Genomic DNA, 14,099 nt, shown 5'->3' with positions numbered 1-14,099 from the left:
CCATCTTGCAGGGCCTGCAACATACATTCGAGTCTTCACATCTTTTGCTGTTTCTTTCGCGACTTCATCAGCAAACGCATTACCACGACCAACATCATCAGTGATTTTCTTGTGCGCACTGCATTTCATAATCGCAACTTGCAACGGTAGGGTCAGTGACTCAAGGAGATCATTCACCAACTTGCCATTCTGAATCTTAGCTCCATGCGAAGTCAGGAACCCACGTTCCTTCCATAATCGCCCAAAACTGTGGGCCACGCCAAAGGCGTACTGGCTATCCGTATATATGTTCACTCTCATTCCTTCAGACAACACGCATGCTCTTGTCAGGGTGATCAATTCTGCTGCTTGAGCCGAATTTTGTGGCACACGCGCAGTTTCCACAATCGTGTGCAAAGTAGTGATAGCATATGCAGCAGTCGTATCACCATTCGGAAGCTTGAAACACGAACCATCCACCCATAAGGTACCATCACACTCAGTCAGGGGAGTATCTTTGAGATCTAGTCTCCCTTTCGTCTCTTCTTCTGTTCTGAACAGACAATCATGTTGCTCAATCTCATCTAGATCTGCTGGAATTGGCAATAATGTAGCTGGATTCAACGTGTTGCATCTCTTTATGTGTATGTGATTTGCTAACAGTGTCAGCTCGTATCCTGATAATCGCGCACTAGTTAAGTGCTGTGTCTTGGTCCTGTTTAACAATGTGTCCACAGCATGTGGAACCATAACGATCAATGTATTATCCATTACTAGTCCAGCAGATTGTCGAATAGACATAGCTGCGGCAGCTGTGGCTCTCAGACATCTTGGCAATGCCCTTGCTACAGGGTCCAAAGTTGATGAAAAATATGCGCATGGACGCGGTCTGTCGCCAAAAGGCTGTGTTAACACTGATAATGCGCAACCATCTTTCTCATGAACATACAATGTAAAAGGCTTGCTGTAGTCAGGGGTACCCAACACAGGAGCTGAACATAATGCATTACGCAATTCCCAAAAACTTTTCTGACACTCTTCAGACCATGGCATAGGATTCGGTGTGTCTTTGCATGTTAATGCTAACAAAGGTTTTGCCAACAAGGAAAAATTAGGAATCCAATGCCTACAGTATGAAGTAATGCCCAAGAAAGCACGCACTTCTCTCTGTGTTCTTGGCACACTCAACTGTGCAATGGCTTGGATTCTTTCTGGGGTCAGTTTCCTTCCCTCCTTCGATAAGAGATGACCTAAGTAGGTCACTTCTTGTCGACAATATTGCAGCTTTGAGAGAGACACTTTGTGATTGAAGTCAGACAAATGACGCAACAATGATAATGTAGCTTCTTTGCAAATCTTTTCAGTATCCGCGGCGATTAGTAAATCGTCTACGTACTGAATGAGGATAGCGCCACTGGGTAAAACCAGTGCATCAAGCTGCGCTTTTAAAGCCTGACTGTATATTGATGGACTCTCACAGTAGCCTTGGGGAGCGCGTTTAAAGCGGAAGCTTCGGCCTCCTAAACTAAAGCCAAAAATGTCTCTGCTCTCCTCTGCAATTGGGATGCTAAAGAAAGCATTCTTTAAATCGATCACTGAGAACCATGCAGCGGAGGCTGGAATCATGGTTAACAAGGCAGTTATATCAGGGACAACTGGAAACTGTGGCACAACAATCTTATTAACCTCTCTAAGATCAATCACAAATCTGTAAACAGGTGGCTGTTAAGGGTCCGTTCTTTTTAAGACAGGTAAAACAGGACTATTGCAAACGTATCCTCTTGTCTCTTCAATTACACCCTTTTTAATCAAATCGCTGACAATTTCTAACAACGCTTTCTGACCTTCATTGGAGATCTTGTACTGGGGAATACGTGGCAATCTGACATTGGCCTTCAAAGTTACCACATATGGCGGTATTTCCAGAAGACCCACATCATTGGGACCAGTAGCCCACAGAACATCTGGAAGGGATGACAATTCAGGCGGCATTGCATTTTTAGACAAATACATTGGGGAAATCACTTTCTTACCTAATGTAAGTTGTACTCCTGAAGGAGAACAATATAGCGTCGCATGTAATCTTTTTAGCAAATCTAATCCTAGCAAATTCTCACCACAACCTGTTGTTAGGATGAGAGGTGCTTTTAGCTCACAAGGTCCAACAGAAAGTGACATAGGACTAGAAATCGGGTTCCTAACTGGGGCGCCAGAAAAACCTACTGAAACATTCATTTCGCCAGACAAAGGCGCGCCAGGGAGTTTTGAATGCATAATTGAACTCTTTGCAGCACCAGTATCCAGCAGAAAGGGCTCCGTTACATTTGCTGTAGTTACTTTAACATAAGGTCCGCTCTGATCCACTGGCACTGAAACAACTCCCTCTCTCTGTCTACGGCTGTCCTAGTAATCATTATCTTCTACATTGTCATCTTCTGCATAATAATCCTTATTGTAATACTGAGCTGTATTACCAGTCGCGTTGGCTTGCTGATCAAAGCTATTTATGGTATTTTGAGGCGGAAGAGGACGCGCGTTCTGGGGAACATTTCCACGCCCTCTGCCTCTAGGAGCTTGCTGACCACCTCTACCTCTTGCGCCATACGCATTACTGTTACGCTGCATTAATTTAGGGCAACTATATTTAAAATGACCTTCCTCTTTGCAATATGAACATTGGTTGGGACCTACAGGGATTCGTGGTTGATAATACCCATTCATTTGCTGATTATTCTGAAACTGTTGCGGCTGGTGATAGACACCTTGTGTTTGCCTATAATTATTCTGTCCTCCACGTGGCGGATAGGCCTGCTGCAAAAGGACCTTCGTTTTCAGTTCTTTCGTTTTCTTGTCTGTTCTATCTTTTTCGTCTTTATCTCTGTTTTCATAATACTGTGCAGTAGCCAGTATTTGCGCTGAAGAGGAAACAGCCCAAGAACTTTCTGAATCTTTTCATTTCTTACATAGCTCAGGAAGTAGATTCTGCACAAATTTATCAACAAATAACCGTTGGCCACCTTCAGTACTCATGTCTTGACCACTGTGGTCGATAAACGTTTCTTCAAACCTGGTGAAGAAATCGGACACTGTCTCATCTTTCTTCTGCTTACATGCGGATAATTTATCCCAATTCACGCGCATCGCGGGCATCATAGTTTTCATGTAGGTAATAATTCGACCAGGGAGTTCTGCTACTTAAGGGTCAGGCTTTGCGCCACCAACTTGTCTAGCGTCTGCAGCAATGATATTAGCCCATGTACCCCCTAGTTCTGCAGCATGATCCGTATTACGGATGGATCCCCATAAAGGCTGTGGAACAACATTTCCAAATAACATATCTATGTCAGCCAGATTCATTACACACGATTCCGCAGTTTGTGATAACTCTTTATAGTAACCTGCAGGGTTTTTACGGGGGTCAGGCAATGTCTGCTTAAGCGCTAAGACCTCACATCGTTTCCATGGGACATGCACCCAAACACGCTGAAAATGTGCCAAGACAGGTGGATTAGCATTGGGATCAGCAGGTCTCCAAACTGGGGGAACCTCACGCATCGGATATTGGCGCGCTTTTACCTTCTTCCCCACAGGGAAATCTTGCTCAAACAACGACTGCTGGCAATCATCATTCCTCAAAGATAATAAGGTCGCAACTGCTTTATTTACATCGGGGCCCACAATCGTGCCTTTTCCAAAATCGAATCTCACTCGACATAACTCCTGTGGGTTTGGGTTTGCACCATTATCCTCCAATTCCTCACAGAGGAATTCACACATCTTATCAAAGACATTCCTCTGTTTTGGGGCATCCCATTGGTGAAAAACGTTAACAACTGATTCCACATCATAAAGTGAAGGGAAACCAATCCACCTACGCGCCAGATGATCTAACACCTCTTTCTCGTCGGGACCAGGCAGCTGACTACGCAATTGCTTACGCTGTAAACCAGGAGTCGCACTAGATGATCCAAAGAGAGGCGACATTAAACTAGTAACTACATTAGCTTGACGTTGTCGCGCTGAAGGAGAAGTTGAGGCGAAAACGGGGGGATAGACAGAGGGAAGAAAAACAGATTCAGATACAGGTACCTGGGTAGTGTAAGAAGGAGCGCCAGGGGAAGCCGCTGGCGTGCTAGGCAAAGTCGCAGAAAGCGCGGGGGTAACAGGTAACAAGACTGGCGGCCCTTGAGAGGGCTGCACTGCAGGGATAGGAGCCAGCTGAGGAGGAGCTGGCGGCTGTGGGAAGGCTTGCGGCATATTTACTGGAGGCTGCGCATTTACAAGCTGTGGAGGTGCTGTGGCATTTTGCGCATACGGGGATGGCGAACTTAGCAAATGGGACATTAGGGAATCTTTTTCTTTCTCTTTTGTCTCATCTTGCACAAGGGGTGACAAAACAGGGTAACATTTATCAATCCCTAGTTTGCGCTGTCTGTGCAATTGCTCATTCATCTGTTCCTCCTCATTATCTTTAAATTGCACAGCTGCTTGCATCACTGACATACCTCTTTCTTTCTTATTCTTTTTCGCTAGCTTAATTTCCTTTTGTTTGGCTTCCTTTCGCCATAGGCGGAAAGAATCAAACATCGCCGGCCGGGCTTTCTTTTTAAACAATTTAACTTCCAAATTATCTAAGATATCTGTATCGAAACTACCATTTTGGGGCCATTTTAAAACACCGTCCTTTCTGGTGTATCGGATCCATACTTCATTATATGCAATGGGGCCCACGCCATGTTTTACATAAAGCTCATAAGTTGGAGTTCCAATTGGAGGAACCGGACATGAATCCTCTAACTGGAAATCCCTTCCACAACTCAAACAAAATAATCTTCCAAATACACTAGCACTAGGCATCTTCGCTCACTAGTCTAGTTCCAAACCTCAAAGGATTATCGATTACGATAGTCTTGTGAATACACGAGTCCTCTGGCTTTGGGGTTTGCAAACTCCAAATCAAAATTATCCCGAAGGATACCAAACAAATTGGGAGACGCTCCACTTATACTTAACTGAATATCGATGATCAATGGCGTTACCAGAAGACTCTCTCGATTGTTTCGCTCTACCAAAATCGTCAAGGGTCCAAAACAGGGCGATTAATCAGGGCAGCAGTCCTTCGTAGCCGTCGGGACGCGAAGAACCTCGCAGAAAAGACTTTTGGACCACGTCGACATGCAGGGGTCGATGAAGTGTCGGCCTTCCTCCAGAATTTCAACACGAAGCTCCTCACGAACCTCTGGCTTGGACCGGTACCGCTGATATCGCGCCGAGTTGGGTGCCAACTGAAGTACTGGGTATTTTAAGCCCAGCGGTGCAGGGGAACACACCCTATGACTTCGGGGTTCTTCCTGTTTCAGACCTACAGAAACACAGAGTCTTCTGGGTGAAGTCAAAGATCAGTTTATTGGCTGCAGACCAATTACAGGTATCCTAGAAGTACAACAGCGTGTATGTTCTCAGGAGACTGCCAAAAATCACAGAAACGGGCTTCTCCTTAAATACAAAATATCATGCTTCAGGCACACATTCCTTGGTTTACGATACGGCCATATAAAGGTATACATTACAAACGAAAAGGCAGAGTCATGATGACCATCCCACATTCCAGTTAAGCCAGCCCGCAATTATTTACCCAACAAGGCTCAGATCCCACATCAGATATCGATAGGCCCCAATAAACATGAGCATCTCCTGTTTGGAAAATAAGCCATAAAGCAGGAACAGTCAGGTGTGAAAGAGATCAGCTGGAGGCTCGTGTTTAATGTAAAGGCTTTATGGTGTGTCAAGCCCTGATGCTAATCACAGGTGGCCAGAGGACGGGGAGCTCGTGAGACCGGATTGACCTGGGGCAGCGGAGCCAAGCTGCCCAGGTCACAGAAAAGTCAAATGAAGGCACATGTGCTCTAAAATGCCCGTATTTGCTCCATGATATGTAGCCTATGTAAGGGCAACCATAAGATGTCCACTGCTCTAAGATGGAACCCACGTAGTGATGTATAACAACGTATACATAGTGCATTCATAGCTAAAACGTTACACAAAGCACTTGTACATACCGCATTGACCATTCGCGGTTCGCTAATACCGGGATAGACAGGGGTAGGGCCCTGCCTCCTACGCGGTCCCAAATTGCAAAGTACGACATGACCCCTCCATCAGGCAGGTTATCGTTCAGGCTTCCATACTGTCGAGACTGGACTATGTCAGCTCACTCTACCTGGGTTCTAACAAGACCGAAATCTTGACACTACAAAGGGTTCAGAATGCTGCGGCAAGAACTCTGCGTCTTCTGCTATTCATCAGCTTCATTGGCTGGCTGTGGCCAAACATATAGAGTTTAAATCCCTTTGTATCTCTTTCAAAATCTTGAACTCCTCTTCCCCAGGTATTCTGGCCAACCTGCTTCTACCATACACCCCTTCCCATCAACTTCGGTCGATGGGGCAGCATTTGGCGGTGATCCCTCAGGTGAGGAGAGTGTGTGCCGGGGGCGTTCCTTCAGCACTTTGGCAGCCAAACTCTGGAACGCGCTTCCTATTTCCATCCGCAGTTTGAAGAACTATCTGTCATTTCACAAAGCAATTAAAACGTACCTATGCCCTCCGTTGTAGGCCTCTTTCCTGTCAGAGCCTATGCAGTTTTCTGAAATCAGTGCCGGGATGCCCCTTTGCTAGGGCAGCTGTGCACTCTACAAAACCGCATAACATAACATAACACCTTGCCCATAGCCCTTCTCATTCAGGCCATGACGGGCAGGGGAGGGTGAGTGGACGGCCCAGCAGCTGTGCTTTATGCCCTAAGGCAGTGGAGGGCTTGTGAGGGCTTGAGTAATTTGGCAATACAAGTGGGCCTGGCAGTTGTTCTGTTGCTCAGGTAATGGAGGGCTGGGGAGGGGTTGAGTAATTGAGTAAATTAAGGGGCCTCGCTGTTGTTCTATTACTCAGGGTGTCGGCCATTGTCACCTTGGCCCCAGTGTCCTTCCCAAGAACAATATCCTCTCACTTCCATGCCTTGTGTGTGCATAGACATATGTGGCCTGAAGGTCAGAGTTGCAGAGATGAGGGATCAGATTTGAGTCCCGGCGTCTCCTCTCAACATCCTGTGATTCTGGGCCAATCACTTAATCTCCCAAGTCTTTAAATAAAAATCTGATCCTATGCACTGTAATTGGTGCTTATAAATAGCGCTCAAATTGCCTTGGGCTGAGTTCACACTATATAAAACTGTCAAAAGGAAGAACAACAATAAAAAAACAAGCATTGACAATGTTATGGAGTGGAGTGGAAGTATGTGGTGTGGAGTAGAATTATGTGGTTTGGATTGGAATTGTTAGTTGTGGAATTGTGTGGTGTAGAATTATGTGGCATTGTGTGCAGTGGAATTATGTGGATAGTAATTATGTGATTTTGAGTGTTCTGGAATTATGTAGAGTAGGATTGTGTGTCATGTAGTGTAATTATGTGGAATTATATTTTGTGTTGTGTAGTGGTATGTAGTGCAGTTTAATTATGTGGTGTGTTGAATTTTGTGCTATGATTTCGTATTGTGTGGTGTGGATTGGATGTATGTGATGTGTTATGTAAATGTGTTGTTGAGTTGAATTATGTGGTGGGTTGCTGAATTGTGTGGAATGATAATGTGTAGAATGGAATTGTATTGCATAGAACTGTGTGGCATTGAATGAAATTATGCTGATTAGAATTATGTGGTATGATGTGGAGTGTATTTATGTGTATTGTTGCAATGTGGCATCAAATGAACTTAAAATCCACGTTGCCTTTCAGATACCAGCAAAGCAGCTGTAAAATGTGAAAACATAAATAAGACTGAGGGCTGCCTTTCATCCTACAGAAACGCATGCTTAATTAACATATTGTAAATTGTATTAATATATCACTTACTACCTCGGACTATGATTTGAAATGCATTGTTATGAGTAGCAAGCTACTACGGAACCCACGGTTGCACAGCTTTGCTGTTGTACTGTACAGCACTGATGTTTTTGCATCCAGACCTATACCAGTGACATCAAAGATGTGCACATCATGACCGGAGACATGGTTGTACCATGCAAAATCTGCATCTACAAAGGGTGCTTCTGGGTGCTACAATACACTCCAAGTATTGCGGGGGTGCAAAGACTCCATCCAGGTGCAGCCCATGAGAGCACCAATCTGGGCTGCAGTGCTGTCTGTACGGATACCATGAAGGGATATGTACTAAGCAAGTAGTAGTTTTGTACTTGTGCCATTTCATCCACATGGGAAGGATGAACATTTTAGCGGACTTCAGGTTCCAACCTCCGCAAAGTGCCTTTAACCCACTGAGCAATCGTCCAAAGTGAGAAGGCGGAAGAGGTGAACGGGTGGAATAAAAAAGTAAATATATATCTGTAAATAAAAAGAAATGAAATTCCATGTAGTGTGAAGCACTTTTTATAAGGTTGAGCAGCTGTCGGCAATTGTGGCCCACAGATTGTGCTTCAGATTTGGTGCTACAGCATGTGTATTACATATGGAGGGCATGTGAAGAATTGTGAGGGATTGTTACTCAGATGGAATATTTAAACCAATGTCTCTAGTTGTCTGCATGTCATGTGAACCATGTTTATTGCTTCTTCTGAATTCTGTGTGGCATTTGATGCATATTTTCTTTGGATATGTGAAGAAGGTTCACTTTGCAGGTTTGCATGTGTTTTTCTATGACCATAAAATATTACCTATATCTCTTACACTCAATATCTACTTACCTCTTCCTCTTTCTATAGCTATGTACCTTTTCTTCTGGCTACCTTATCTTTCCGTCTTTACCTTATGACTCTACCCATCACACCTATCACTCACTACCTGATTTGTAGTTCTACTTCACCTATTTCAATATCCTGTCTCTTTACCTCTCTGTTTATCTCCTCTTTTCCCCCAGCTCCCAGGTGGTACTACCCAGCAGCACTGGAGATCACTGTCTAATTAGAGTAGTGTACACAAAGAAAGAGGGGAGGTAGGACAAAGCGGCAAAAGGTACTTCCGTACTGTGAAAAGTGCAAAATTTGTGAGGTAGCTATATTTAATTTCTTTTGAGTGTTTTGCAAAATGTTTTTAAGGCTGATATGCAAAATGTATTTCTTTACTGATTGTCGTTAGAGATTCTATTTTCCAAGGCAGAGGTTCAGAGCTTGTTTTCTTCTTACTTTTGTTATTCCATGTTCTATTCCCAGAGATTCCAGTCTAACCCTTTACTCTTGACTTTGTACTAGATTTCTGTGTTATGTGATGATCAGAGTCAAGGACATACCTGGTTGGGAAAGAGTATCTAACTACATTGTGCAGGGCGTTAAGACTGCAAGTAAGTATTCAGTTTTCAGAACTACAGTGCTCCTAGGCTTTGCCAATGTTACTGGCTCGATAAGCTTTAAAATGCTTAATTTACCAAACATTTCTCTACAAATAAGACCTCTGAGAGTAACCAAATGGTGTTTCATGAAAGATGGGCTACATTTTTTGGCAGTACCCGGGCCAAATTGTGATCCCAATCTGACCCTGATGGTGCACCATTTACTTATGCTATTGCTGTTGAAGTGTTTACTCCTTTGTGATATTATAGGGCCAGAGTCGCTGACACCGATACAGGACTCATGCACCGGGTCTCTGTGATATGCTGCGGACTGCATGGTGCTGTGGGCTCCTTGTTGTGACATTGTTCCCATATACGCCGTGATGTAATGTAACATACTGTGCACTTCATTATTTAAAACAAGTTTAAAAAACAAAACTCTTACAGTAATGGCCAAAATATTATCTTACGTAGCTACCAGTACCAAGTCCTTTAATTAGACTTGGTTCTGTTAAGGGGACGCGGGGCTCTCGAAAGTATGTTCCTAAAAAGTAAAGAGATCCATATTGCAAACATTTTCCAGGAAGAATGTACATGATTAGTATTATACCAGTGGTATCTATTCAATTGCAGAACTCGAATGAGACTAGCAACTCGTTGCACATAAGCTAACAAAATAAAAAGACCAGGCCTGTTTCATACTAGAGATCAAGATGTAGAGGTAAATGTTTTCTGACCACCAAGGTGGAACAATGCATATACTGCAATTTACAAGATGAAACATTCATGAACAATTACCTGAGGCATGTCTTCATTCATATATTTGAACATACCTGAACTGCGGTAGGGTCCACACAATTCAGCCACTCTTCACACTTACTTCATCTCACAATCCATCTCTCTTAGTGGCACAACGTTTACCCACTGCTGCATCTGTGGTGCTTCAGGATAATGTACACTGCGAGTGAAAGGTTGCTCGGTGCCCCAGTACTTACTAGTCTCACCAGCATGGAAGAAGTAAGGCAGGTCTACTCCTTGGGAGGCAGGTATTTGAAGGGCATCCTTAAAGTACCAAAGAGGGTGTCCCTTGTCTTCCTCGCCAACCTGTGAAGAAGAAGGGGAGCATCTTAAGTACACTCCAAACAGTACATTATCTGTGACTATCAATTCCAAGAGCACATCACACTGTGAACCACATTGGGAAGTGAAGCAGAAGCCGGATGAACAGGAGATGGGCATCTCTAAAGGCTAACACGGTGACACCAACCAGACCAGATCTCATCATCTTATATTGACTTTTATTCAAATATACTGCAACCAGGATCGACAGGTTTAAAATCTCCATTCCTCCGCAAAGATGAAAGACAAAGCATTATTATTTGTCAGTATTTTATCAAATGTTTAGAGATATAGTATAACACAGTGACTCTCGCCACTGTGGGCCCGATTCACAGAACTAACTTAAGAAAAAATCCAAACTTATTACCATTTTGGTATTCACAGAAGGCACTTACTCATTTTGGTATTCACAGAAGTTAGGAGTCCTAACTTTAGGACTCCTAAATGCCTTCTGTGAATACCGAAAGTCTTAAAGTTAGGATTTTTCTCAGTTTAGGAGTAGTAAAGTTAGGACTCCTAACTTTGCTACTCCTAAACTGAGAAAAATCCTAACTTTAAGTCTTTCGGGATTCACAGAAGGCATTTAGGAGTCCTAAAGTTAGGAGTCCTAACGTTACTACTCCTAAACTCAGAAAAATCCTAACTTTAAGACTTTCGGTTTTCACAGAAGGCATTTAGGAGTCCTAAAGTTAGGAGTCCTAACTTTACTACTCCTAAACTGAGAAAAATCCTAACTTTAAAACTTTCGGTATTCACAGAAGGCATTTAGGAGTCCTAAAGTTAGGACTCCTAACTTCTGTGAATACCGAAATGAGTAAGCGCCTTCTGTGAATACCAAAATGAGTAAGTGGCTTCTGTGAATACCAAAATGGTAGTAAGTTTAGGATTTTGTCTTTAGTTAGTTCTGTGAATCGGGCCCTGTGTAGTTATGGTTCAGTAGCACTTTCCCTTGAAAATGTTTTTTTATGTCTTTTTATTTGTTTTAGATTCTCTGACAACAAACAAACGATAAACACACCATTATGCATTCATTCTACATCCCCTCCTAGATCTCTCTCTGCTCCAGATTCATAATTTGTCCACAAATGTCCATCATCATTGTTTCATCACCTCCCTTCCTGAAGTTAAGGATGGCTGGAGCACTTAACCTCAAGCCTCTACTACCTGTTCCACTACACTCATCCCTCAGTTCCCTCCCATCCTACCCATATTTTCTCAATTTTCTTCGTACACCCTCAGGCTTTATACATTTCTTTATCCTTCACTTTACAAAAGTCCATTCCTGTCTCCCAGTTACCATGTGTCGGAGGGTCCCTGAACACCCATCTCTGCACAATATCATGTTTAGCCACTATGCATCCCATAGTTTTTGGTATCTTGTGTGGTCAGTTGGGTCCCACACCCCAAAGATTACCAGCTTTGGTGTCATTTACAACAGAACCCCTGTGGTTTCTTCCAGTGATGCCGCTATCGCCTCCCAGTATGTTTGGCTGTGGGGGCAGCTCCAGAGTGTGTGCCAGAAGGTGCCCTCCAAACCACATCCTTTAAGGCAATCCTCACAAACTGTTCGTCACATCTTGTGTAACAGAGTTCGCAAGTACTATAACCTATGTAGGATTTTTATCTGGATCAACCTAAAACTGGCCTTTATTGCCACTTTTGCTGGAAATTCCAGCCCCTCCCACCAATCTTCCTCCTCCAGGCCTTCCAGGTCCCTCTCCTATTTACCTTGCAGAGTTATTACGGTGGGCTGGGTGTTCCGCGTTAGTATGCCATATGTGAGTGAAATCACTTTTTTATCCATCCCACCCAACTAAGTGCCTAGTCCCCAAAGATGACTCCTCCTGTGTTTCATCCTCCAGCGATACACAGTAGTCTCTAAGGGCGTAACGCGCAGCTTTGCATAAGTCAGCCAATGTTTTTCCAACAGTTGGTATTCTCGTCTAAGGTGGATAAAGGGGACCACCCCATTTGTGCCCCATACAGCTGCCAAATTAGATAAGCCAATTACATCCCAGCTCGAAAACCCCTGCAGCGTTGTCACTGACTTAAGGGTAGTCAATCGGTGTTGCCAGATGCTGGAGGTTAGAGCTTCCTGTAGCCCGAAGATCTCTGGAGGGCAGCGCCGACAATCCTTGGCAATGGCAAGTCACAGGGATTTGGTCCGAGTGGTTCCAACGTGGGATACTGACCTCCAAACTGCAGAGAGGACAAGCCAGGCCCTGAGGGAGTTGAAGAACCACCACCTATTTTGTGGAGCCTTTCGAAGTCCGTAGGACGCCAGGAGTAGCACACCGTTCAGTTTCATTGTCATCTGCAGGGGAGTGACTCCTTCACTCCAAGGGAGATTACTTCGGGTGTCCTTGATGACCACAGGTCGGTTGAAGATCCTGGAAGAAGCACAGAGACAGACAACGAAGAAGACTTGTAGAACAGCCAGACCAGGAGCAGCAGAAGTCTTCCTTGATCCAGTCTCGGTTTCAGGTGAAGTCCAGCGAAGTCCAAGTGTCCAGACGTTCAAAGAGTGGCGTGATTTCAGGCTTATGTTTTGTCCCACAGCAAATCTGAAGAGCCAACTATAGGTAAGCCCTTAGGTACCCTAGGGAAAGGCTTGGAACGACTCCAGGGTCCCTCCCAGAAGAGGGGCTGGACAGAGGGAAGGCTACTCCCATGCCCTTTGTCCAGTTTTGCGCCAGAGTGGGAGCCAACTGGCTCCAACTGGAGTATGCATGGAGGGCACCAAATGTGCCCTTCAAAGCAGTCTGGTGGCTCTGGCAAGCACCCTCACACCAAGCCGATACATTAAGTCCTGTCTGGGAGGTGGTCACACCTCCCTGCGACATGAAGCCTATTGTTCTACCTTCCCCTCCTCGAGCTTGGCTCAGCACAAGAAGGACAGACTCCTGTCTGTGGTCAGCAGCAGCACTAGCTTGCTGTCAAACCCGAAACCCGGAAAGGCTGTAACCTTGAGTACAGGAGAGTACCCTAAGGGAACCCCCCAGTACATGGGATCATACTTCCAACACTGGAATCGGTGTTGGGGTATGATTCCAACATGTTCGATATCAAACATGACCAGGTTCGGTACAATAACTATATAGTTAGATATCTTGTTATGACTGATGTCCACTATATGTATTAAAATGGCTGACCGCACTTACAAAGCCTGTAGAATCGACTTTGGGTTTTGTAGGGGTGTCCTGCTCATGCAGAGACACCCTCACACTTATTACCAAGCACCCTGCTCTCAGGACTGAAAGGCCTGCTAGAGGGGTGGACTTATAGGGTTTAAGTGCAGTGACCTCAGATATCGGAAAATGTATATAACTGTCATGAGGGGTACTAACACCAGCTGACACAGGCTGCAATGGTAGGCCTGTAGTCACAGTTTGAGTGGTCTCTCATGGGTGGCACAATACATTTTGCAGCCCATGGGAGACCCCTGGTGTACCTATGCCCTGGGTACCTTAGTACAATATACTAGGGGCTTATAAGGGTACACCAATATCAAATTGTGGAGGTACAACAGTACTTACATGGTCAATTTAGAGAGGAAGCACAGTGATTGGGGTCTTGATTAGCAGGATTCCAGAAAGGCTAGTCAAAGAAACATCCTGACACCAGCAAAAAGTGGGGGTAACCATGAAAGCAGATGCTACTCTGGTCAT

General features: G+C 44.4%; 1 protein-coding gene across 1 annotated transcript in view; it reads right to left on the bottom strand.

Annotated features, from left to right (window-relative positions):
* The window catches only part of LOC146854822 (adenosine deaminase 2-like), a 308,704-nt gene that overhangs the window by 156,651 nt on the left and 137,954 nt on the right, over positions 1–14,099 (bottom strand). Inside the window, exon 6 of the mRNA XM_085651047.1 lies at positions 10,308–10,416. Within this exon, the coding sequence (XP_085507173.1) occupies positions 10,308–10,416 (109 nt within the window). The remainder of the gene's footprint in view (positions 1–10,307; positions 10,417–14,099) is intronic.

This window comes from Triturus cristatus, chromosome 4_1, assembly GCF_964204655.1.
Source record: "Triturus cristatus chromosome 4_1, aTriCri1.1, whole genome shotgun sequence".
Taxonomy (NCBI): Eukaryota; Metazoa; Chordata; class Amphibia; order Caudata; family Salamandridae; genus Triturus; species Triturus cristatus.
Note: the sequence above shows the minus strand (reverse complement) of the source record. Positions and strands in the feature narration are given on the sequence as shown.